The sequence below is a fragment of the Mauremys reevesii genome, linkage group 2 (assembly GCF_016161935.1).
Source record: "Mauremys reevesii isolate NIE-2019 linkage group 2, ASM1616193v1, whole genome shotgun sequence".
In the NCBI taxonomy this organism is placed as follows: Eukaryota; Metazoa; Chordata; order Testudines; family Geoemydidae; genus Mauremys; species Mauremys reevesii.
The window spans coordinates 215,702,997-215,729,922 of NC_052624.1; the positions used below are offsets into that span (position 1 = coordinate 215,702,997).

The 26,926-nt window shown below is 42.5% G+C and overlaps 1 protein-coding gene across 1 annotated transcript in view; it reads left to right on the plus strand.

Moving 5' to 3' along the window:
* The first annotated feature begins 813 nt into the window (after window positions 1–813).
* Window positions 814–26,926, plus strand: part of LOC120397318 (chloride channel protein C-like) — a 115,436-nt gene continuing 89,323 nt past the window's right edge. The window contains 8 exon segments of the mRNA XM_039523018.1: window positions 814–857; window positions 4,202–4,324; window positions 4,326–4,586; window positions 6,798–6,927; window positions 9,299–9,379; window positions 10,332–10,507; window positions 12,687–12,779; window positions 16,918–17,161. Coding sequence (XP_039378952.1) covers window positions 814–857; window positions 4,202–4,324; window positions 4,326–4,586; window positions 6,798–6,927; window positions 9,299–9,379; window positions 10,332–10,507; window positions 12,687–12,779; window positions 16,918–17,161 — 1,152 coding nt within the window.

A 26,926-nucleotide genomic window follows, 5' to 3' on the forward strand; every position in this document is an offset into this window, starting at 1 on the left:
CTCACCTATGTTGATTTGAACTGGGGTGCCAAGCAACTGAGCAAGTGTCTGGTGTCTGTACACCTTCCAATACAGAGAGCTGAAATTCCACAGGAGAGTCACCTAGATAAAATGGCAACTGGGCACTTCATGCCTACATAGAGAGCTGTTGGTGTGACTCAGAACTATGAGCGTGAACCTTGAGTGGTTCAATATGACCTAAATCAAAAGTTAGAATTATAGCCTAGTAATCAGGTGTTATAATGTGTAATAAATCTTTTTGTTTAATGTCTGGAACCTGTTTTATTTCTATATTTTCAAAGTGAACATGCAAAATCATGGCAACAGAACATATATGCAAATCAAGAGTGAATCCCCCCCCCCCCACCACACATAGACTAATGTTGGCAATAGCCCATCAACTTCCTTTTCCCACCAACTGGCAAGACTGTCCCACAGTTGCTTGGCCATATCAACTCACCCATCCACCACACCCCACTAATGGTTTAGATCAGTGAGTAGCAGTAGTTCAAGTGCCTCTTTACAGGTCTGCCTCCAGTCCCAAGAGAGGTGCTTTGCCTGGAGATACCACCACCTGACCCAGCTTAGCAATTCAGCTTTGTTAAGGTGTTGGGTATGCAGGGCCTCACCGGAGCCCATTCAGCTGTCTGTCCTCTGTGTTACCTCTCAATGAGAAGTTTTTTCTCAATCTGCATTATCATTTGCTGCAGAGCCCATATGTGAATGGGACACAAGAGAACTTAGGATCCTAGCTTCTCGGAAATGAGCTCCTTCCTCACTCTGTGAGCAGAGTAACCCCCAAAATCCAAGTTCATGTATATTTATGGTGATGCCAAGTGTCTGAAAAGGAATTATGGGTAAGTAGCCTATGCAAATGAAGCTCTCTGTGGCAGCACTTTTTCCTTCTGGGGATTCTGACCTTAAGGTTACACAAGCACATCTTCATTCTCCTGCCAGAAATCTCTCCTCTGCTCTATTGTGAAGGATTTCAACATCTAATATTGTGGAGGCAATGATGGTAGAATTCACCAGTCACCACCTTCCAGAATTCAGTGGAGGAGTCGGCTTTGTAGGATGGCCTCAGACCAAGGAGAGAGTTCCCAGCATGGATTTTGGAGAAGAGAATCTGTCATAGAAGGCAGTAGAGCTCTTCTTCCTCATTCATACTATGCAAGACAAAGATGTGTACCCTAAGGACCTTTGTTGAATAAAAGGGAAAATTCATGCTCACCCATGTTAGAAAAAGCAAAGTAGATGGTTTAATTGTCTAATCATGAGGTTTGAAACATCTAGACACTTTGGGACTCAAGTTTGAGTTCTGACATGGATGAAAAAGTCCTTCATCCTCCCAGTGGAGATCAAACTGAGCTCCTTGCAGTGACTTTGGTCCACAAGAAAGAAATTTCTTAATTAAAAATTTCCATAGGCTCATGTGGAAGCATATTACAGGGCCTAACCAGCCCTTCAATGAACTGCCTATCTGAAGGAATTAAGCAGAATTTTAATTTCAGAAAAGGGACATAAAAACATGGGCTAACTCAGAGGCCCTCGAAAGCACTACCCCCCTGTATTGGTAGACAAGCCCTTTCAAAGTGTTGAATGTTCTCTGTTGCATTACGTTTTTTGCATCTGCACCACACAATAAGGTGGCTTCATTAATTTGCCACACAGTTCACCGGCTTTTGGAGGGGTTATGTCTAGATTTAAGTCTGATTGGAAAAGGGGTTGTGAGCCTAAAACGCCACCTGGCACCTCAGAAGAGCAAAGAGTAGAGCTCAGCCACACAAATACAGGAGATTGACTGACTGTCTCTCTGTTCTATGAAATCATGTAGATATCATCTGTCGTGTAAACCAAAAGGTAAACTTGGAATGAGGCATATTTATGCCATCTGTGAGGAACAGCTTGATTTTTAGCCTGATCCCCGTTCTCCAGAAGTTAAGTTATTTAGGTATGTTCCACTCATTTCTATGCCTGTTCAGTAGATTTTTATCTTCATCTACACAGTATGAACACTATTATATACAGGGCCATTTGTGCACACAAATGTAACTCAAAATATTTATATATTGTATAAAATTTATATATATATATATATGCGCATACAAGATGTACATAAATACATCGGGTGAAATCCTGTCTCCACTGATGTCAATGGGTAGTTTTCTTTTTCTTTACACTCTCTCCTACTGCCCTCCTCCCCATTTTGAGTTTGGAGCAGAATTATAAATCCAAACAAAAACAGCACACAAATTTTAGTATTTAATTATAACATACATTTTATCACTCTGTGGAGGAGCAAAGCCAAGAGCTTGGCTACTTGTGCTCATTAAAGACCCTAATATTCTTTAGGTAAACAGCACCTGAATTCTAACTCAGATTATGGTTATGCCTCCCTAAATTGTGCCTGCAGTTTCAATTGGAAAAAATATTCTTCACTCTTTGCTCTGAATTGTTGCATAGTGTTTGTGTGCTGCTAAATAACTGCTGGGTTCCCTCAAGTTGGCTGTATTTCAATGGTGTTGATGTAATAGCTCCTTGTTATCATAGCTTTGTCAAGAATACCTCATGTATTCCTAATGCACCCATTGCTGTGGTATCCCAGCACCAAAGACACAAATTAAGGATAGCACTAACATTTTTCCTAAAGGGACCTAATTCTCCACCTCTCTGACTATTCTCCTTTTTCCTCAGGGTTTGAGAGAAGGTCACAATTCTTTGTTATAATCTGTAAAGTGCTTTTGAAAGTCTTGGAAGCAAAGGACCAATATAACAGTCAGATACTAGAGCAATGGACACATGGTATAAGAACCTAGGTGGATAGATAATGGAGATGTGAGATCATTATCAAATATAAGATGTATCTGACTTTCATGCATTTCTTCCAGTTAACCAGCAATCACACTTAGTGATTCTTCTTACCCCAGCCATTTAACACTCATCACTTGCAGCCTGACCAGGAAGCATTCATGCGAAATCTGAAGAAATCTGCTGTAACTTTTCCATATTATCTCATTGCAGAGCCAACAGTATATAGCAGCTGGAATGTAGCAGATCTATCCTCCTCTGTCCTGTTATGAATTACCAAAAGCCTGCACCACAGAAGGCAAGCACACAGTATTGTTACTTTATTTTCTGTTTACAGTAAATATTTCTGATCTACTGAAGTATATGCAGACTGGTCTGCCCTCATCTGACAATATGTTCTCATAAAAATGCCCCTACAGAGTGGTTGTGCTATGCTGATTTCTGGTGGTCTTTTCTCCCTTTTATTAAGTTCACCTCAGACCTGTTTGCCAGGGTAGAAATACATTTCAGGATTTAATGAGAGTCTCAGTTGAACGTTTTTCTTTAATAGAAAAAGAAGAAAACAAACAATTAAATATAAATAGAAAAACCAAGAGATACTTTTGTTGCTGAGGGAACATAATCTATCTCCTATTTACTGTGTATTTAGAGGAGCAAAGAATCTTATGAATTTGTGTTGTAGAGTTAATTTGTTCAAGAATGAAAATTTTCAACCCTCTTTACTTGTGCCATTTAAGTCATTTTTAAAGAAATGCTCATATAATTTTCAAATGTTAAAAACTAGAAAGCATTCTAATTCATTTCAATGCCCATTTTAGGGGTTTGAAAGAGCTTTAACGCTCATTGTGCCCTACTCTCAAGATTGTACATGATTTGTGATTAAGTATGTAGGCAGATACTGGTGATGAATTTAAGTGAAATGAGAGATACAGTTCAGTAGTTTATAATTAAGCATGTGCCTGAGCTGAACACCCTCAGTGATTGGGGATGTTTGGATCAAAAGCTGAATTCTGTAGCATGGACCTGTTTATGCTTATATCAGATGCAACCCTTTTATGGACAATGCATGCCAGTACAGAGGGTTCAATGTATTACTTCAAATGCTTCAGCCTTCTATTTTTTTATTGTATGTTTACATGAGTTATCTAAGACTTTTGAAGAACCCAACACGTGTACAGTTGACATTTTACAAAAAATCTCCCTTTTTAAAGTTGTCTTCACTTGTACAGTCACTGAGGAAAAGCTAGAATTATTTCTGACTTACCAATCCACAACTAAATCCCTCTACGTCAAGTGAATTCTTCCCCAATTCTAGTTCATACAAGCTCTTAGTGACACAAACAAGCCAGATCTATGTACGGTCACAACAAACCAAACCCAAAACATAAATCAGCCGGTCTCTGCTGAACAGGTAGAGTACACCACCAGCCCGGTGTATTTTTCCATCTTTACCCTTCATTGGGAAGCAAAGTGACTAGTGTATTCGGTCTCAAACAGTTCTTGTCAACACTCCAACTTGAGGTTTTGGAAATGTCGTCCCTTCTTTCCTGTAAGAGGTGTGTGGATAATAGTGAAGAGCAGATGCTGTTGATAGAAGAAAGGCCTGATTTGATTCATTCTCTGGATCCTAGGAGGTGTTGCAGCAGCAAGCAAGATGGCTTAGCAAACTCTAATTGCAGAAAGGAGGAGAGAGAATGTCAAGCACCCCACGAGAGTTTGGATTATTTACCTTCACACAGTAGAGTTTACAAGAAGTGGCTACAAGAGAAAACGTACAGGTAACAATGCCCCCAGTATGTACTGTCCTGTTCCTCCTAGATCGCTGGCAACTTGTTTTAACTCTGATTAGCACCAAACTGTAGATAAACAAAAAAATTGAAGTGTGTAGGTCTTTCTAAAGAGTAAATTTCTTCAATTGTGGAAAATTGGGGAGCAAAAAGTCTATTTACTGATATGTGCACCTCTCTATTATAGTTTGAGTGCCCCACAAATACTGATGAATTCATCTTTGTAACATTCCTGAGAGTTAGAAAAGTATTATCTCCATTTTACAGCTGGCATCTGAGGCACAGAATAAATTATTTGGCTAAGGTCACATAAGAAGTTTAAGCTAGCTTTATCTTTCCTCTTATGCTGCTCAGAAGGGTGGGAGGGTCAATAAGTTAAGTAGATACTAGAATCATGAGATAAATTATTTTATTTGTGGAGTTGGGGAGGCAGAATGGTCTTGTGGCTTATACCATGAACTGGACATCAGATGACCTAGATTTTGTTCTAGCTACATAAACATACCCCATTCCCTTGTGCATCTGTCCTAGAACATTTTCTTATGCCTCTTTGTCTAGCTCATAAAATGGTTGGAGTCTACATATTCTATATCATAGAGGTTCTGAGAGACTCAATTCACTAATACTCACAAAGTGCACTGAGCTAATTATTTGCAAGTTGCTACTGAACTGCAAAACCTTACTTTAAAAACAATAAAGTGAATTGTGAAAGATGCTCACAAAATGAAGGGGGTAAGGGAATGAGTGGCCTTTTCATTTATTTCCCTATTTAAGAAAATGTTTTAACGTAATCGTACCCAAGAAGGGAGGCAACTGGACAACTAACCTTTTTATTCAATGTCACTTCCCTGGAAATGCTTATACCTTACTGAGCATGCAACTAGTATAACCCGTTGTTCAATTTGTACAATTTGGAAGGAAAAGGCATGTTAAAGACTTTGCAAGGGATTTGGGGGTACCCGCTTCAGGGGAAATTGATTGCAAATATCTGACCTTGTATTCTAAAGTCAAAAATGTTCTCTCCAGAAATGTTTTATGAGCCCAAGAAATAAGTAATCTCTGTCAGGGATGATTTAGCAGTAAATTATACCTTATGCTAACCAAGAATTATTCGTATAACACCATAGATATGCACTCTATTTAAGGGATATATGAACTAGAGGCAAAGGCATGATTTTATATAATTTATGCTTTGTGTCAGTGCATTAACTAAAACTGGGGAAAACACAGTAAAACTTTTGAGGCCAAGATGATAGAGATAAAGCCACTGCTGCCATTCAATATTTAATGCTACTTAATAGCCTTCTATAGCACTTGGCTTCTTACGAGTGCAAACATTAACTGCCCTATTAGCCCTCAAATAACTAAACTGCATGATTTCAGCAAACATTCTTTAGTGCTGGACTCTGCCTGGGCCCACCTGGTGGGAGGTTATAGTGCCACCAGACCCCTATGGTTGTGTATATGTAAGATTTTAGAGCCTTTTTCCAATAAATTATTGGTAAAAAATATTGCCCAGGATGGTAGTGTCCTAAAGTTGGTTTTACTATGTGATGCCTATTAGGTGATTGCTCTGAAATGAGTTGGTGACGTCACAGGTATTCCCCCTGCGAAAATCTTCACTACAGTGGATGCTTATTGGGAGCCCCTTCATCTCTCAGCAGAGACCAAGCGTTACATAGACCTGAAGAGACTGCCAATGGGGTGGTCCCTTCAAGTCAGGGATGGGGCAGGGTGGGCATATGAGCTATGCCAATAGAACAGCTGTAGCATGGCTGTGGACAATAGAAAACTTCAGTTTTCAGGGTTGTGAGTCTGGCACCTCCATGAGCACTCAATTCACTAGAGAGGAGGAAAAACACCTTACTTTTTTTGGTGCTCAGATATAGAAATACTATTTCTTGGCCCTTGGGTTAAAAAGTTTTAACATCACTCTGTTTGTTTGTGTTATGCTGTATCTACTATAAAATATATTTTGAAGTAGCACTGTCTAGCTCCTTAGCCAAATGGAACTGATTCCCAAAGGAAGATGGCTTTTTGTGAGTATATGTAGTCTTCTGCTTAATATACCAGGTTTGTGTGGTTTGGCCTCTCTTTCAGTCACAGATGATAATCAAAACAAGCATATCTTTTTGCGGGAGTCAATTTGACAAACCATCCTGAGCTCGCTGCAAAGGACTAATGTTACTATTCCATCTTTAGAACTGACTGGGATCGATGGATGTTGATGGGGCTAATTGGAATAGGAGTAGGAATGCTGGGATTCCTGACACATCAGATAATTGACTATCTCATCAAACTAAAATGGGAACTGGTGAAAAATTACCTCCAGGTGAGCAGAGGAAAAATAAATTGGCCTGTCTTTTTACTTTGTTCTGATTGGTAGTAAAACTCCATGAACATGAAGTTTTTACTCAGCTACTCTACTGGCATCTTCTGTCAATGATTTTTTTTGCTGAAGAATTTCTTCCTAAAGGCTTGAATGAAGCATCTGCAGACTCACTGAGAAATACAATAGCTGACATTCAGTACATGATAAGCAATTGGTTTAGCAAGTCTTCTTCATATACAAGCAACTATTCGGTAAATGCGATCCATAACAAACTCTTCTAGACTGATCTGCAGATCTGAAAGGAAAATTAAACCAGGTTTAATTTTCTAGAAAGCTGTTTCCATCAATCACTGTCTCAAAAGACTTCTATTTCTATTAACCAAAATTTAAGAGATTTCCCCACGTCTTGAAAAAGTAACACCTGTGTACCAAATTATGGGCCTGGTTATACAACCCCCTACTCTCAGGAGTAATCACACGGCTAATGTGATTTATTGCATGAGTAGGGATAGCTGGTTTGAGAGTCAGATTTGCATCTGAATTTTAATACATTGTATATTGAAATTGGAACTAAATATGTACATGCCTATGGTAGCAGATGGAAATAAAATTCATCTGCATCACTGATAATACAAAAGCAGCTAGAAGGGTGGCTTGGATGCCTATGCTTCAGGTTTGTAATGGCTACACACTCTGGAACCAAAGGTACAAATCCTGGTGGAGTTAACTCAGGCTCAGTCTTTCTAAGACAGACAAACTGAGTACCATGCAGTTTATTGTGTGTGTTCATGCTTGCTTGCTTTCTTGGCTGATTGGAGGTGGTGAGGACCTGATGGATGGGAAACGAAGGAAGCTGGTTGTCAGTACTTGGCAAGCCCACAGTTAAGAGGTTCATATCAGGAAAGGAGCTTGGCCATCTTGAGTAGAAAAATGTAGATATTCTAGGCTGGACTCTGATACCTGAGCACAATGGGTATGGACAGGTGTTCAGATATCAGTGATGAGCATGGTCTGAATACCTAATGCATTTGTTGGACGTCTCATGAGAAGTCAGGACTTTGAAATAATGCTTCCAAGGCCTTCTCAGCTGAAGGGAGCTTTAAGGACTTCAGGAAAATGCAGAGGTGGACTTGACATCTACAGGAAATGGGGGATGAGAAGATCAGTGTACCTCTGAGATACGAGAACAATTAAAAATAGGTTCCAGTAGTATGACCTATATGATGCTCTGAGTCCGAGTCTGCCAAGAAACCAGATTTTTGTCCCTCGGCATTGTAAGCGTCCTAGTACTGGATCACAAAATTTCCATTGTGTGTGTGTCTGCTTCCCAGCAGTAGGCAGAACTCATCCCACTATCCTTGTGGTGGTGGTGTTGCATTACAGTAGTGCCAGAGACCACACTAAGATCAGGGCCCCTTTGTGCTAGTTGCAGTACAAACTAGTATTGAGAGGGTTCCTGCCATGAAGATCCCACAACCTAAATTCATTCTCCAACTACAGAGCATCTGAATTCAGTTCTGTTTTACCTTCCTGTTTTGCTGCTCTGTACAGTACACTAGAAAAAAGACCTGGCATGAGGTGCAGACAGGAAGGCTGAGGTGGCCTGCTGTACTACTATGATTTGGGAAACAAAAGGGGCAGCTTTGGCTTGCATACAAAGTGAATCAAAGCTGAACAGTCGGGAATTTTATAAAGTACGTGGATGCTGATGTGCTTCTGATGAGTTCTGGAGACAGCATGACTGCAGTTAATCCAAACACAAACCAACCAACCAACCTTGGCAGACTGAAACATGTTTAAATTGAAAAGACTGAGTATAAGAAATGTCACTTTATTAAAGAAATAATAGAGGGAACTATCTAGATGAATTTATGGTTAGTATTACTGGGTAAAGTATAAAGAGTTATCTATTGTAATAGATTAAGGCCCAAGTTCAGGAAAGCATCTTCATTCAGTATAGCACTTAAGCACATAAGCAATGGAGTCAATGGAACTTGAGTAAGTTCTGTCCTGGTTTGGGGCCTTCAGGGAACACTAAAATATCCTTTGCTATGTTGTATGAGCATGGGCAAATTGGTTTGGAAAACTAAGAGCCACTGTGAACCTTTGCCCTTATCTAAAACCCAGACTCAACCCCATATTTTTGAATAGTCTGCAACACTTGCTTCTCTCTTTCCCCTGTTTTCATTCTTGTATGCTGTAAATTGTAGGACTTGCTACAGTGGGTTATGTAAGAAAATGGACAAATGAACTGAAAAATGTATCTCTAAATATATATCACTATATAGTGTTGGCAGAGGGTTTGAGGCAGTAGACATACTTGTTTTCTATACCATTGCTTATGCTAATAAATTATTTGTAAAACTGGCAGAATGGCAACTTCCACATGACCTGGATTTGCATACTTGGGTCAGGACTGGCCATGATTGTTGTATCTTCAGGGCTAGTGGTGGTAAGTATGTCTCTTACTCAACTACTTTAAAATATCAGTGGAGTTCTGAGAGATGGAGACTTAATTACAGAAAAGGAGTCTTAGAACATATACCTTGTATAGTCCTCACTGGGAAACAGTCAGAGGCCCAACACAAGTCTATAATGCTGAGATCAGGCAAAATCCCTTGCTCTTGTGTTTTTTTTGTTGTGTCAGTGCCTTCTAAGTGCTACTATAGTTAAGCATGATCAGGATTTCTCCATGATTTCTCTTTTACTGGCTATGTAGGGAATCCTGGGATTGATATCCAGTCTGAGATCCAAATTCAGGCCCTGTAAGCACATGCAATTCCTATGACAGTTTCAGGCAAAATAAATGGTGGTGTAAATGGTTGTGTAAGTTTTATACTTTAGATATACATTGGTCATAAAATGGATACAAGTGGCAAATTAGCGTAACTTGCACGGAGCTGGGGCCTGATCCTAAAATAAACACTCACAATGACTTCAAATGGGGTTTGGCTCAGACCTTTGTGTAAAATTAGTGTAACTTACATTTCCAGTTCTCCTTTGAGGCTCCAGCTCCTCTACCAGACTGCAAAACCAACACAGAAAGCTGGTGTCCCATCTACCATCTTACTGGGTTCAATTTAATCACAAGAAGGCAGCTAGCAGCCTCAGCGGGGTGGGGGATGAGGGTGGGGGGAAGGGAGGGGAAGAGAAAAATAAACATTTAATTGAACTTCCCAAAAAAGCTAAGGAAAAGGTATATGTGGGATACACGTATCTATTTGTTTAATACAGAAGTCTTGAGCTATGTAGGAGGAGTAACTGAAAGAATGGATGACTTGATAGAACAAGTAACTGTAAGTTGTGAGAGACGTTATGAAGTGTTTGTGAAAGCTGCAATTATTAGCTGCCGGTGGATCTGAATTCATGTATTTGGAAATCATTTTTGACTCTTCTCTTTACAGTTCTTTTGCCCAGCAGGTGCACCGTATGGGCTTCCAGAAGTCATTGGGTTTCTGAATGGTGCTTCTATTCAACACATTTTTAATGTCAAGACTTTTTTGGGAACGTTTGTTTCTTGTGTGCTGGCTGTGGCTTCTGGGCTCTTCTGTGGACCGGAAGGCCCTATGATTCACTTGGGGTAAGGAACACCATGCAAGAGTTTGAACTCTCAGGGCCTGATTGTCCATTGCTTTACATCTTGTGTAATCACTTACACCTGTGCCAAGTGGGTGTAAAATGCTCAAATCAGAATTGTTTTCTCACACAAGTGGTGGTATTTTACGCCTGCTTTGCATGGGGTAAATGACTGCACAAGGTGCAAAAAAATGGGAAATTGGATGCTCAGGCTCCGTAAGATCCCTAGATTACAAAGAAGACAACCCACAGTTATAGTCAGTAGTGACCACAGAATTGGTCAAAACTGCTTCTCTCTCTTTGCAATTCCCACAGAATAGTAGATTGCAAGTCAGAATGGAGCTGCAAATTATTTAAATCCCAGTGTGATGTCATATTTGTAGTTGGGAAAGTAATATCAGAATATGCTCTTGCCGAAAGAAACATTCGATTTATTTTTTTCCTATTTAAATAAAAAGAAACAAACAGAAATACTCCCAGTCTTTCAGCTGGGTCCCTGGGAGAGGAATCCTCTCCTTTTATTTTCTCCTATTGAGCAGCCTCATGAGTGGAGGTGATAGTGTCAGGTTCTTTCTGCTTGTGTAGTACATTTCCTTTTTTGGCTGACTTGTTAGGGTAAAGTATTTATCCTTGAGGTTTGCTCTCATCATCTCCACCAAACCCCTTTCCTCCACTCTTATCATTTTACTTGTACATAGGTGCAGCAGCCCCCAAGGATGACTCAGGTTTTCAAAAATAAGAGAGTAAGGTTTAGTCAGAGGCGAACACAACCATTTCAGACAATGATTACCAAGGCCTAGCTCTCCTTTTTTGTTTGCTTTACTTTTGTCTACAGGCGCTCAGTGGCTGCAGCTGTAATCCCACCCCCCTCATTTAGTTTTGTAATAGTGATGCATGATCCAAACAAATAATCAAATTTCCATAAAGAAAATCAGAACAATATTAACTTAGTGCCTTAAAAATAGTGGCATAAAGAACTAATTTAATTGAATTTATTTTTTTAAAATATCCAATTTTTATTGTACATCAACAACACAATTTTGTTACAAAGAGTTTTATACAAAGAATATAAATATTTTTATGATTTTAAATGTCAATGAAAACTGTTTTTTCTTGGATTTAAGTGCAGCCCTGAAGCATTGTCTGAGACATGGTATAGTAAATGAAACCACTATGCATCTTCCGCTGGGAGTGAGACTGCGTTGCTCTCAGTGGTGATTAAACTTGAAATGGATGATTGAAATGGACTATAATTAAGGTTAAGATTTTGTCACTGAAGACCTTCCAGAGACCTCTGTGACATTTTCTGCTTCAGCCCCAGGGCAGCGTGGCTGGAGGTGTCAGCTGGCAGGGGCCCAGCCGCTCTCAGGGGCTAGCTCTAGCGGCCAGCTCTCAGCCACCACAGGTAGTGGGGAAACCCTTCAGCACATGCAGGTGATTGGGAGCCCCCCCGCAGCTCCCAGCCACTGACAACAGCCGGGCTTGTGTGTCCCAGCCACTGTGGGCAATGGGGGTGGGCGGGAGGGACCCTGGAGCCCAAGCAGCTGTGGGTGCTGGACCCTCCTCACCTGTGACCTGTCTGTGACTTTTACTAAAAATAATCGTGACAAAATCTTAGCCTTAACTATAATCCATTGTTGTACGCAGTGTAGCTGTAGCCATGTCAGTCCCAGGATATTAGAGAGATAAGGTGGGTGAGGTAATATGGTTTATTGGGCCAACTTCTGTTGGTGAAAGAGACAAGCTTTTGAACTGCACAAGCTCTGTGTGGCTCGAAAGCTTGTCTCTTTCACTAACAGAAGTTGGTCCAGTACAAGATAATACCTCACCCACCTTCTCTCTCTCTCTCTCTCTCATCCATCATGTCAGTACTCTTAGGCAGATGTTAACATGCAGCTCATCAAAGGAGCCTTTAGAATCTTTCTTCACAGTACATGTTGTGAGGGGCCCTTTTAATCTCTGAATTATTAACCTGGAAGCCTTTAATAGCTTCCTCTCTTGTGTCAACAGGACTTTGCATATTGAAAAGCAAATGTGTTCTACAGTCCCATGTTACACTCGTTGAAGTCAATTTAGCTTTGCTGCTCTGTAGCAGCTGAGGATCTGGCCCTTTTATCTTTAACGTCAGTTGATATGTGAATAGCATATTAAAAATAACACTAACTTTTATATTATTATTTTAGGGCAATAATAGGGTGTGGCCTGTCCCAGTTCAAGTCAGACACCCTCGGAATTCAGCTGCCCTTCTTCACCAGGTTTTGGAATTCAGCTGATAAGTATGTAATTGATCAGATGTAATTGCTAAAAAGTCTTCTGAGACACAGTTGCCATATGCTGACTCTCAAATCAGATGCATCAAGGGGTTAATCAAAAAGCTAGGGGCTAATAGAATCTGGCAGAGAGTTGGAGTGAATGATCTAATAAGATTCTAGTCATCGCTGATATTTGTGATCTTAGATGGAAAATACTGGGAGATATTCCTGGCCCTCTCCATCAGAAAGTAATCTCTTCCTCCCTCTGTGATTTCCATAGCTGAGCTGTGCTGGGCTCTAGCAAATGTAGAGCCATAATTAAAACAGCTTGTGATAAATACGTATGTTGAATGCTTATGAAAACTGTGCTTAACACTTGGGGCCTAATTCTCTGTTGCTTTGCACCTTGTGTTTTCATTCACACTGCTACAAAGTGAGTGTAAAATACTAGACTTTTGAATTTAGGTTTGTCTAAATTAATATAGCATTAAGATACTTTATATATTTAGTTAAAATGTTTTTTCTTTCGTCCTGGCTATCCTGAGAATTCCAGTTTCAGTTCAATCTAGACATTGTGCATAGGAGACACAGGCTTGTTTCCTTTTTTCCCCACTGTAAAATGATACAGACTGTTCATACTTTTTAAAATCTGAATCTTCTCTGCTAATGAACATCTGTGGGCCGGATTCTGCAAACCTGCTTTTGTAAATACTCCCACTGAAGTCAAAGGGATTACTCACATGAGTAAGGATTACTTGCATCAGTAAGGATTTGCAGGGTCAGGCTCTGTCTTCTGGATATTGCTCATTAAAGTAATAAATAAAAAGCCCCATATTATACTGGTTTTTTTTTGTTTCCAAGGCAAGGGCAAAGCAGGGTAAAAACCTCATTTGCCAAAAGAAAAGGCCATTGTGAACTATTTGTGGCTCAAAGGATAATCATACAGTACAGCTTGTACGATATGTGATATGCTTTGTCTTTAACTTTCATCTTCAGTTAGTGAAATAAATCCTGAGACATGCCTATTAAAACAAATTGTTACTCATGGAAGAAATTAGTAATTGCTGTAAGAGAAGCAGTAAAAGATTTTGCTTTTGTTTTGTAAAAGTACAACGTAAGATAATTAGAGAACAATTGATTTACAGAGGCAGGAAAACTCCTGGGAGAAACATGTCATCTAGAAATCTTGTTTATACAGAAAGGATTAACTGTGAACAGCAAGCTCATCTTAGCTTCTTCTCCTTTCTGGTGTATTTTTGGAGCAGCAAATAGGTTTGGTACCCTTTTTAAAGTCTTTTAGAGTAAATGTTATAGCTTCACAGATGAAGCAACAGTTCAGTAAGTATTCAGGCATCATGTAACACTTACTCCAGTAGACAGCACTAGTTGATATGTATAAGGGCATGTCTATACAGCAATAGAAAAAAACAACCTGTGGCACTGAGTCTCAGAGCATGGGTCATCTGACTTGGGCTTGCAGGGTTCCGATTGTGAGGCTGAAAATTGCTGTGTAGACATTCCCGCTTGGACTGGAGCCCGGGCTCTGAGACCCTCCCTCCTTGCAAGGTTTCAGTGCCCAGGTTCTAGCCCCAGCCCAAATGTCTACACTGTGATAGTTAGCTCTGCAGCCCAAATCCCACAAGCCTGCATCAGCTGAACTGGGTTAGCTATGGCCATGTTACTCTCAAAAAAACTATGTTAAAAGAAGGTGAAGTTTCCAAAGTCAAGCCGTCAAAAATTAGGAAATGCCAGACTTAAGGTTGCCTGCACAGCCTTAACTCAGCCCTCTTGTGCATATGCATTATGATATGGTCTTTAGTGACATGGTCACCTACTATTTTTTTCACCACACCTCTGCATCATTCAGTGCACAGGATGGACAATGCTCACTGAATAAGCAGCAGTTTAATAGTTTGTTTTCTCCTTGTTTGTGTGGTCCCAAGCCTTATTTACTGCATGCTGTTCAAGCCTTGCTCTGAAGACTGAATTATTTATTTCCTGATTGACTTTTCTATGGCTTCACAAACAATGAATTCATTATCAAAGTGCTTCACAAACAATGAATTAATTTATCTTTCTAAAACCTCGGTGAGGGGAGGTGGTGGTATTATCCAGGGGCCGCTCCAGGCCCCAGCACGCCAAGCGCGTGCTTGGGGCGGCATGCCACGGGGGGCGCTCTGCCGGTCGCCGGGAGGGCGGCAGGCGGCTCCGGTGGACCTCCCGTAGGCATGCCTGCGGAGGGTCCACTGGTCCCGCGGCTTCGGTGGAGCATCCGCAGGCACATCTGCGAGAGGTCCACTGGAGCCACTGCTTGGGGCGGCGAAATGGCTAGAGCCGCCCCTGGTATTATCCCCATTTCATACAACAAGATTAAAACATTTTAAGGTCAGAAGGAACCATTAGATCATCTAGTTTGACCATTAAATTTCAATCAGTTACCCTGGTGTTGAACTTAAAGCATATCCTACAGAAAGGCATCCAGTCTTGATCTGAAGAGGTCAAGAGATGGAATCATAGAATATCAGGATTGAAAGGGACCTCAGGAGGTCATCTAGTCCAATCCCCTGCTCAAAGAAGGACCCATCCCCAACTAGATCATCAACAGCACAAACATCTGCCACTTGAGCTAACAGAGTAACTATAGCAATAGTAGGTTGTCATACTCTGTGGCCCAGCCACTAGAGAGAGATGGGGCACATATTTTCCCAGTGGGTTCCACAGCCATTTGATGACAGCGGGGGAATGGTAAGACTCAGGAATCATAGGTTTTATTCCAGATTCATATGGGAGTGTACTGCTGTGGTTTCAGATCCTTCTTCCCCTTTCCCTCTGCAGATCTGACCCCTTTCTGCCGTTGGCCGCTCTAGCTTGTCCCAGTCTCCCCTCCATGTTGTAGTCTTCCCCCTTGCCCATCTGCAGTCCAGGCCACTTCCTGCATGGATGCCAGTAGTAGAAGCATTGAGAGCACAAAAGAGATATTAATTCTCAGCTTCTGTGCCTGCATCATAGCAGCTCCCAGCAGTGTGGAGGTGCAATTGCAGGGAAAATCTTGCTCTGCCCCTTCAGCCTCAAACTGGAGCATGCTCCCTGAAGACGGAATGTTCAGAGAATTTAGCAGTCAAGTTCTAACAAATCTCTACTGAGCGTGTGCAAACTGAGATTTTCAGAGGCCCATAACTTAATTTGGGTGGATTTTCACAGCGCTGGCAAAAGGCACATCCCTGATAACAGTGTGATATTCCTCCTGGTCCCCATCATTGCCAAGTTTCAAATCCCTGCTGCAAAGCATGGAGGCAGTAGAGTTTCACACTTAAACAGCTGGAAAGATTTTTTTTATCATTGGCAAAACATTTTTTTTAAAGAAAAATAAACACTGATGTGAACTGAAAATGTTTAGAAAATTTCAGCCTGACCAGACACCCAATATGGGAAATTTCAACCCAAAAGTTTGGCAGAATTATAAACCAATGAAAACAGGGTGTTTTAATAGAAAATGTTGAGAAAACTTAACTATGGTGTCACTACCTATAATACATGCAGTGCTCTGAGGAATCAAGAAATTGGTCAGCCTACAAACACACTCTGAGTTCCTAATGCAATGCACTAGGAGAGAAAAGTTCATTGGGGACAGGGTTAAAAAACAGAAAAGCTAATATCTTACAAAGCAAACAGAAAAATCAGTCAGTTAACCAATCAACACATTCCCTTCTGCCCAGTCCACAGCCCCTTTCGGCCTCAGAATATGACCCTCATAGTATTACTAACATATGGATTCACAGCGAACAGCTCTGAGAGTTATGCTCATCTTTGGGCTCACTGACCCCTCTTTTGGCAGCCTAGTTTGACATGGACCTTTGTGTCCTTGGCAGTTGACTGAAGTCAGCTCACTTCTCCTATGCCACCAAATAGCCACTCTTTATTACTGCTGTTGTGGATCAGGTTTGAATTTAGACACCAGAGGTGAAAAGCTCTATGTCCCCAAAACAATGCCCTGAATGAGCCAGTCCCCCTATATTCAGCCTTTAAAAATCTATTTGCTTTAACAATAAATAGGCAAGGATTATTTTTTTACCATTGCTGAGTTTTCTAAACATATAAATCTTGAAGCATGCCTTGCTGTGCCTCACTGTTTTCTGATGAATTATTTTTCTCCATGTTGTAGGAGGAATTTCATTACAGCTGGTGCAGGAGCAGGAATAGCCTCTGTATTCCGTGCTCCAGTGGGTGGACTCTTGTTCACATTGGAAGAGGTGGCCTCTTTCTGGGATATTAAACTGGCCTGGCAAACTTTCTTCTGCTGCTTGATGGCTGCCTTCACTACGGATTTACTCTCTTCATCTCTTTCTGGGTTTGTTTACAGAGGTCATTTTGGATTTTTCAAAGCAGAGAAAAGAATTTTATTTTGGGTATGTACCAAACGGACTATTTTTGACTAAAAATATAGCTCATGGATTTATAATTTATATGGCAAATACCCATATCTCTTTGGGCCTGTGATGGAATCTGGGAAAAAATAATCTGTGGCACTAGTCCTGTTTTTTGTCTGAGGTGAAGAATCTTGAGAAGCATAAATAGGAAATTAGCCTATGAAAATTAAAAATAGCTCATGGACTGTTTTTAAGCCTTTAGGGCTCTAACAGCAATTGACACTGACCGGAGGACCCCTTCTCTTACCATGCCATACCGCATACCAGCTAATATTAAATGACTACCTCTGACAGCAACATCATTTCTGATGACGCACTTAGTGATACAGTCTTAGGCCATGTCTTAACTAGGAAAAGAGGTGTGTTCTTACCAAGTGTTCATTAACAAGTGGTAACTAACATGAGATATATCCTAGTGAAGCTGAGGCAGTTTGTAGTTTTAACTGTATTAGCAACTGCCCCACAAGCCAGGAGGTGGGCTGGGGACCCCTGGGCACCCCACTGCAGGCTGGGGCTCACCCTCTCTGCTTGGGCTCCAGCCAGCGGCTGCAGCCCTGCCCCAGGCCTCAGAGGGGCCACTGGAGCTCCAGCAGCGGCGGGGAGGCGCCGCCGAGCTGCCGGCCGAGGACACACAGGGGCTGGGGGCGGGAGCGGGAGCCAGGGGTGAGCCAGCAGCAGGGCAGCCATTGTGAGCAGCACACAGGAGGCAGCAGCAGGGCAGTGAGCAGGCGGAGGCAGGGGGCGGGGCACAGCAGGGGGCAGGCACACACCAGGGGGGGGGGGGGGGACACACACACAGGGGGGGGGACACACACAGGTGGACACGGGACAGACAGACAGACACAGCACACACACACACCACACACACACACACACACACACACACAACACACACACAACACACACACACACACACACACACACACAGACACAGGGACGGGGGGGACACAGGAGGGGGCACACAGAGGGACACACAGGGGGGGTGGGGAGGGAGGGGGACAGGTGGGGGGGGAGGGGGGGATGGGGGGGGGAGGGGGAAGATGGGACAGTGGGCGGAGGGCAGATGGGGGGGTATGGGGGGGGATGGGAACATATGGGGGACAGGGGGGAGCAGCTGGCCACAAGCACCCACAGAGCAGCCCCAGACCTGCCCACCTGCCTGCTCTGCCCCCTCTGCCCCTGCCCCCCAGACCCACACACCCCTCCCCCCCCCCCCTCCACTCTCCCCTCCCCCCCCCTCCCCTCCCCTCCTCCCCCCCCCCTCCCCTCCCCCCCCCCCTCCCCTCTGCCCTCCCCCCCCTCCCCCTCTCCTTCTCCTCCCCCTCCCATGCCCTCCCCCCCTCCCAGCCCAGCCCATCCAGCCCAGCAGGCCCAGAGGCAGGGGCAGCAGGGCCCCTGGGAGCTGCAGCCCCAGTGAGGGGGCAGTCCCCCAGCAGTGCAGGCAGTGGGGAGGGGGTGGCAGCAGAGGGGGTACCCACCCAGGAGGCCCCGTGACCACCCAAGGGCTGGGAGGGAGGGGAGGGGATGTGCTGTGAGGAGGGGGAGCAGGAGGAGAGAGGAGAGGCTGCCCTGAGGGAGGAGGGAGGGAGAGGGAGGGTCTTTGGGGGCTAAGGGAGGGGCAGCCTGTCTGCACCCCCCCCAAGTTCCCTAGCCCTGCCCCTCCCCCAGAGTCCTCACCTGACCCTAAAAACGAAAAATGTGGGTGGTCAGTTCAGTTTAGCATAATATCATTTCAGAGTATCAAGATCATCAGGGAGTCAGGAGGTCACCCCCCTGCTCCAACCACCAACCCCTCAACTAAATCATCCCAGCCAGGACTTTTTCAAGGCCTCCCAAGGAAAAAAGGAAACCTTTAAAACCACCTCCCCCTAGATCCCACCCACCACTTCCCACCACCCCTCCCCCTCTAAAGTTTCTCTTAAAACCTCCCCACCAAAACTTCCCATGCAAACTCTTGTTCTGTCCTCTTTCTGTCCTCTCTCCTAGTCTAGATCCATCCTCAGTCTAGATCCTCTCAGTATCCCCCCCTCATAGGGTAAAATCCTCCCTATATCAATCTCTCCTTCTTCCTCTCTCATCCAAGTTCTCCTTCTCTCCTTCTCCTCCATCCTCCTCCTCAGCCCAGCTGCTCCAGCCCCTAATCATTTTTGTTGCCTTTCCCTTTTTTTCCTCCAATTTTTCCAATTTGGGCACATCCCTGTGCGTAAAAACTGTAGAGGCTCTGAGGATGAGGCCTCACCAATGTGAGGATGAGGAGATGATCATGATGCAATCGATCCTCTGGCAATGCCCCTACTTATACAGCCCCCAATGATAGCAGGCTTGAGGAGGAAAGGCCAGAGCTGGAGTGTTAGTGGAGTGTAGTGCCTGGTGTGGTGATGGGATGCTGGGATGGCTGGGAACCAGATGCTCAGCCAGTTCAGAGCCTCTGGGGGAGCCTCCTCTCTGAGCTCTCTGCTCCAGGGCAAATCCAGGGCACCTTCCTCCTACCTGACTCTCAGCATTCTCAGCCACACCCCACACTTCTTCACTTCCATGCACCCCCATGGATCCTGGGGGGATCCTGGCAGAGGTCCCACCCCAACCCTGCACCCAGACATCACTCTCTCACAGAGACACAGAAACAGAAGGTTTATTAGATAGATTTTGGACACACACAAACACAGTTTAAAAAGAGAGAAAGAGGAACAGAGTCAGATCCATCGGGGGGTGGCATCCACCAAGTTCTGAGTCTCCTCTCCTCTCCCCCCCCTCCCCCTCCAGCTCCCCTCCCTCACCTCTCCTCTCCTCTCTCTCTCTCTTCAAGGAGGCCACCTGATCTCTTCTCTCCCTTTGTCCCCAACATCTTGGCATCTTGGGGAAACTAAACACCCACACACCACACAGTATTCAAGAAATATTAAGAACATTCACACTTCATCACACACAACACAAAAAAAATATAATACTGTATATTGGCAGGCAAGCTGCTTTCTCTTTTTCACTTTTAATTGACCCTTTCTTGTATGTGTGTGCTGGCTAGTAGAGCTTTTTTATATATCGGACACAGGGCGGGCTGGGCACCACCATTTTGGGCCCCACCAAAAATTATACAAACCTGCCGCCTATGAGCAATTGGAAGTAAACCCTAGGCTCCACCTTAATGCTGGAGCTAGCCAGTGAAATCTCCAAGGTGAGAGAGGTTGACAAAGAAGGGGGAGGGAGCCAGCCCATCCAGGAGAGGCACTACTTTTAAAGCTGCACTCTCTTGTTGTCACCTTATCTGAGGGGTAAATTTCTCTCCCTGAGCATGCTACGCCTGCGGGTAGCAAGTGTGGAGAATTGCAATTTCAAATTTTCCTTGACGTGAGTCTGGCCCATTCAGTTAAACTTTCTCTCAAACCACCTTCTGTATGCAATTTTTTTTTCTTAAGCAACTTTTTAAAATCTCCTCCAACCTGTCCAACACAGTTTTGGTCAACCATTAGTTAGCAAAATTCAGCTGCCTAATAGACTTTTCTCTATCTGAGTGGAAGCTTAGATAGGTTTTACTATAATTACTTTAACTGTGGCAGTTTTTGCTGAGCTGGCATTACAGTGAAACAACGCCAAGGGCAACCTTGTTGATTTCTGCACGTGGTTTCTCCTTAATGGCTGGGCCTCGGAGTGGGAACTGCATTCCTGGTAATTAATAGAAAATGGTTAGCTCTTAACATAACAGAAGAATTATTTCCAAAGCTCTTTTCCTTCCCCATGGGGATCCTTGCATTGAGCTCAGGCTATTAGATGGCCAATAGCTTGCAGTGTTTTTGGCTGGGATTATCAAAGGGTTAGCTGCCCAATTTTCACTGAACTGGGAATTGGGCATATAGCTCCTTTTTATTAGGTGCTTTTGAAAATCCCAGCCCCAGCTGTTACCAGAGAACAATATGAGGTTCCCTGGGATATGCAAGAAACATACTAAAAAAATGTGAGGTATTGGGGGTAAAAATCTCTTTTTTGCATAACATTAATATCCATCATTTTCAACCTGCTGGGGCCAAAATCTGTGATATGTTGTTTTTTAATTTTGGATGATGCTGAAAACAAAGGATACATCGGAAAAATAGCAGAGTGTTTAGGCAACAAGAGGTAGGGAGACTGGTGGTGGTTTAACTCTTGGCTCAGCTAAGTCTTGAATAGCTGTTTACCAGCTGTTTCATTTTGTTGCCTCTAAATGGATACAAAAACAAAGAAAAATAAATAATACTTGGACGATACAAGTATTTATTTACATACTAAAAGATATTGTTGAACATGCCAGATCATGGCACTCCAAAAAATTTGCTCAAACTTCCCACCCCCACAAATTTTGATTGATCTCAGGAAAAATATACAACAACAGACGTGAAATTCCATAATTTCCTTTGTTTTTCAAAAGCAGCATGTATAAAATAGCCGTAGGACAATAGCTGTAAATCTTTTCTCAAATACAGTTGAGGGCTTGGGTCTGTATTTTGCAAAGTGCTGAGTGAGGGCCCTTGGTTCCCACTGATTTCAAGCAGAGATAAGAGCACTCAGAACCCCATAGAACTGTGTGGTGTTGGTCAGATTTGAGATCCACTGGACAAGCTGTGTGGGGAAGTTTGCACAGAACAATCTTGCTTGCAATATCCCTGCCTCTAACCAGTGCTTAGTAATGCGTAAACTTCATCATGAGTACCAAGAATTGTCCCCCACCCTAGAAGAAAGACTCTGCAGATGCTACTCAAAAATACTATTCTTTGTTTCTGAGGGGGGATGTAAAACCCCCAAAGTGGACAATAATGCAATAATTTTTTGAAGGAAGTTATAATAATATATGGAGATACACCTATCTCATAGATCTGGAAGGGACCCTGAAAGGTCATCTAGTCCAGCCCCCTGCTTTCACTAGTAGGACCAAGTACTGATTTTGCCCCAAATGGCCCCCTCAAGGAATTGAACTCACAACCCTGAGTTTAGCAGGCTAATGCTCAAACCACTGAGCTATCCCTCTCTTTTTTCCTAACGCTAAATAGTTAATGGTTGGATAATGTCCTGAAGTCTGAGGGTTTTGATATTCTTTTTGAATTTGTATTCTGTCCAGTATTGCACTGGATATTCTTATTATTCACATAAATGTCTCACCCTATTTTGAATTCTACTAAGCTTTTCGCTTTAATAATATTTTTGACAGCTACTTCCTTCATAGGTTAATTACACATTGCATTAATATCAAACCATATGCTTCTTTCTGTACCATGGTATGGAGGGCAACAACTGCACGCTATTAATGCAAAATTAGGTATGGAAGCATAAAGCAGTGGAAAGACCAGAAACCGTATCTCTTTTATTCCTTTTAGCTGCCAGGAAATCTGCACCACTTCCCCTGGGTACACACTGTTATGTGTGTACGCTACCTTGTTTGTGTGGGGACTTCTCGTCTCAGAATTTCATTGTCAGGGAGATATTCCTGACAGTTAGGCTACAGCAGGGGTCGGCAACCTCTCGGAAGTGGTGTGCTGAGTCTTCATTTATTCACTCTAATTTAAGGTTTCGCGTGCCAGTAATACATTTTAACATTTTTAGAAGGTCTCTTTCTATAAGTCTTTAATATATAACTAAACTATTATTTTATGTAAAGTAAACAAGGTTTTTAAAATGTTTAAGAAACTTCATTTAAAATTAAATTAAAATGCAGAGACCCCCGGACCGGTGGCCAGTACCTGGGCAGTGTGAGTGCCACTGAAAATCAGCTCGCGTACCGCCTTTGGCACCCGTGCCATAGGTTGCCTACCTCTGGGCTACAGTCTCCCTTTCTGGATTTCTTCCTGCTACTCTGTTATCTTGATGTTCCACTCTAACTCTCTCTGGTGTGTGAGCACTCTAAAATACTTGTAGATTATTAGCTTGTCTTAACCTATAAAAATATTACCCAACTGTTATGTAATGCTTTTCATCTGTTGATTATAAAGCACTTTATAATAGAGGTAAGTATCATTATCCTTATTTTACAGATGAGGAAATGTAGGCAGGGAGAGATGAAATAACTTGCCCAAGGTCACACAACAGGCCAATGGCAAGGTCACACAACAGGCCAATGGCAGAACTGGGACTACAACCTAGCTCTCCTGAGTCCCAGCTGAGTATCTGCTCCTTAGTGCATTCCTCATAAGAACATAAGAATGGCCATACTGGGTCAGACCAAAGGTCCATCCAGCCCAGTATCCTGTCTGCCGACAGTGGCCAATGCCAGGTGCTCCAGAGGGAGTGAACCTAACAGGTAATGATCAAGTGATCTGTCTCCTGACATCCATCTCCACCATCTCACAAACAGAGGCTAGGGACACCATTCCTTACCTATCCTGGCTAATAGTCATTAATGGACTTAACCTCCATGAATTTATCTTGTTCTCTTTTAAACCCCGTTATAGTCCTAGCCTTCACAATCTCCTCAGGCAAGGAGTTCCACAAGTTGACTATGCGCTGTGTGAAGAAGAACTTCCTTGTATTTGTTTTAAACCTGCTGCCCATTCATTTCATTTGGTGGCCCCTAGTTCTTGTATTTATGGGAACAAGTACATAATTTTCCTTATTTACTTTCTCCACATCACTCATGATTTTATATACCTCTATCATATCCCCCTTTAGTCTCCTCTTTTCCAAGCTGAAAAGTCTTAGCCTCTTTAATCTCTCCTCATATGGGACCCGTTCCAAACCCCTAATCATTTTAGTTGCCCTTCTCTGAACCTTTTCTAATGCCAGTATATCTTTTTTGAGATGAGGAGACCACATCTGTATGCAGTACTCAAGATGTGGGCGTACCATGGATTTATATAAGGGCAATAAGATATTCTCAGTCTTATTTTCTATCCCTTTTTTAATTGATTCCTAACATCCTGTTTGCTTTTTTGACTGCCGCTGCACACTACATGGATGTCTTCAGAGAACTATCCATGATAACTCCAAGATCTCTTTCCTGATTAGTTGTGGTTAAATTAGCCCCCATCATATTGTATGTATAGTTGGGGTTATTTTTTCCAATGTGCATTACTTGAAATTTAATGTGGATAAATGTAATTTTCCATTTTGTTGCCCAATCACTTAGTTTTGTGAGATCTTTTTGAAGTTCTTCACAGTCTGCTTTGGTCTTAACTATCTTGAGCAGTTTAGTATCGTCTGCAAACTTTGCCACCTGACTGTTTACCCCTTTCTCCAGATCATTTATGAATAAGCTGAATAGGATTGGTCCTAGGACTGACCCTTGGGGAACACGACTAGTTACCCCTCTCCATTCTGAAAATTTACCATTTATTCCTACCCCTTGTTCCCTGTCTTTTAACCATAAGTAGACTTCACTGGCCCAGATCACTTTTCATTGCTTTTCTCTAATTCCCTCCAGTTTGTCTCTGCATTTCTGGTAATGTAGTGCACGCAACTGGGGCAGTATTCCTAGCTGTGTAGATAGGATTCTTACTTGCATGCTCCATGCTATGCTGACTCTGCATGTTCTGTACAAAATTATACTGGGTACTTCTGCTTCCATATCACATTAGACTTGCATCTAACTCACTGTATCCGGCACCCCTTATCACAGCAGGTTTTTATTAACTCAGCATGCTTGTTTAGTTACCAACCTCCTTTTGCATTTCCCAGTCTTCTTTCATACTGACACATTTTAATACCTCTGCCTTGTGCATGTCTTTTCACAGATGTTAATACCACTCTGTTTTTTAATTCCTTGACATTTTCTGTCCTGAATTGTAACATATTTGTACTGTTGTGTTCTGTGAATTCAATTCCCCACTCAAACTAGTTATTATGACCTGCAGTGGAAAATGTCTCATTCTGCCGTACAGTACTGGAAAAGTATATAAATATACATAGCAGTTGTGAAAACAAACTGGAGGTTGACCCAACACAAAAGGAGAACACCCCTCTGTAACAAAAACACACAAGAGGGTAAAATATGAGAATGACTGCTGTTTTTAGTATTTGTAGCCCTTTACAAGCTCATATTAGGACATCTTCAGAAAAAGGCAGTGGATGCTGGCCCTCTCCATCTTCTTTTAGTGTCAGAGGAAAAACTGGATAGAATTACCAGCACATGACTTCTGCTGGTGTTCTATAGGTTTTGGCTGTCCAGATGGTACAGATAATCAGAAATATTTTCACTTCAATTAGTTTGGGGCTCAGGGGAAATTTCACTTCTTTCGTTTGTGGCATTAACCAACACAGTTTATAGTGAATAAACTCTGAATTGAAAGCTTGTGGGTTATGTTCCTCAAGAAAAATATTTATTTTCCTCAGTTTCACTCTACCCAGGATAATGTTACAAGAGGAATTTATTGCATGGCAGCGCCATGTGATTCTGCAGAGCTCAAGATTTTTAGGAAGCACTGGGTTTTTTACAAGTGTGAAGCTCATTGGGGCAGGCGACGGATCTCTCTTGCGGGTTGGTCTCAGGTTGCAGCTCGAACAGTCACAGGAACTAAGATCCACCAATACACTTTGCCACTTTTTGTTCCAAATGCAAGACCTATGTGCTTGACCTTGCCTTTGCTAATACAAACGCACAGCGTACATATAATATATTAAAACAATAGTCTTCATTCAATTTCTCCCAGGGAAAAGGAGGCAAAAAGAGAGAACCACACATGACTGATGTTAGTCACATAACTTAATGCAGTCTTGGAAGGCACTCGGATACTATAGTGCTGAGGATGGTGTGAGAAACTGAACAGAATAGAATTCTTGATATTTCAGATTTAGCAACTGCCCTCTATATTTAATTTTTTTATACTACCTATTTAAACAGTTAGGTCTGTGTAGACAGGTCATTGTTATAAAGAGGATGATTTTGTTGTAGCAATTGCTGAAAATAATGCCAGGTTTGTACACTATGCACGGATAGCATTGTTAAAGCCCTCACAGTACTCTGTGTCTGTGCAAATGTTTGGAGATGGTTTTTGTCCCCTCCATGGTCTTTCAGAGTCCACCCCATTAGGTGTCAAGCCTCTTGCCTTCATTTTTTCTGAGTTGGAATCCCATAATTCCCCCACTCTTAGACCTTGTCCCAGGGCTACAGCATCCCGTGTACCAACAGTGAGTACTTAGCAGTCCCAGCTGAGTTTAGCCCCTGCATGTCTTTCCTCATAGGTGATTTGCCCAGTGGTTAATACAGTGACCAGGCATCTTTCTTAAAACTAAGTATTGTTTAATCTTAACAGTAGGAACAAAGCATAAGACAAAAAGGGTTTTAAAACAGTTAAGTCTATACCCATCTATCTCACTTGAGGCTTGCCATCCCCTGGAAGATAAGGAAGACCTGATTACTTCAAACCCCCTTTGCAGCCCCTGACAACTGCCCTTGCCCCCTCTTCTAGTGAGTCACCTTTTAACTGTTTTGTGTCCTTCTGATCTGTCTATTCCCAGCCGTGGCAAAACAGCAGTGTAACCTTGGGCTGGAGCAAAGGAAGTAGCATTTTCTTAGCTTAATAGCCCAGTATTGATTCTTAATGACCCCTGCCATGTTTACTAGGACGTTACTGGTCTAGATCACATTATGTTGCCTTCCTGCTGGTTTCCTAACAGTCCTGCTATAAACCAACATATGCATACAGTAAAACATTTCCAATAGAAGTATAAAATAACTGTCCAAATAACTAGGTCATACACAGTATTAATAAACGGTTACACGTTAGCCCTACCTCCTTCAATTTTACTTGCAGTTTATTCAGTGATTTTGAAACAGGTAGTTGCAGA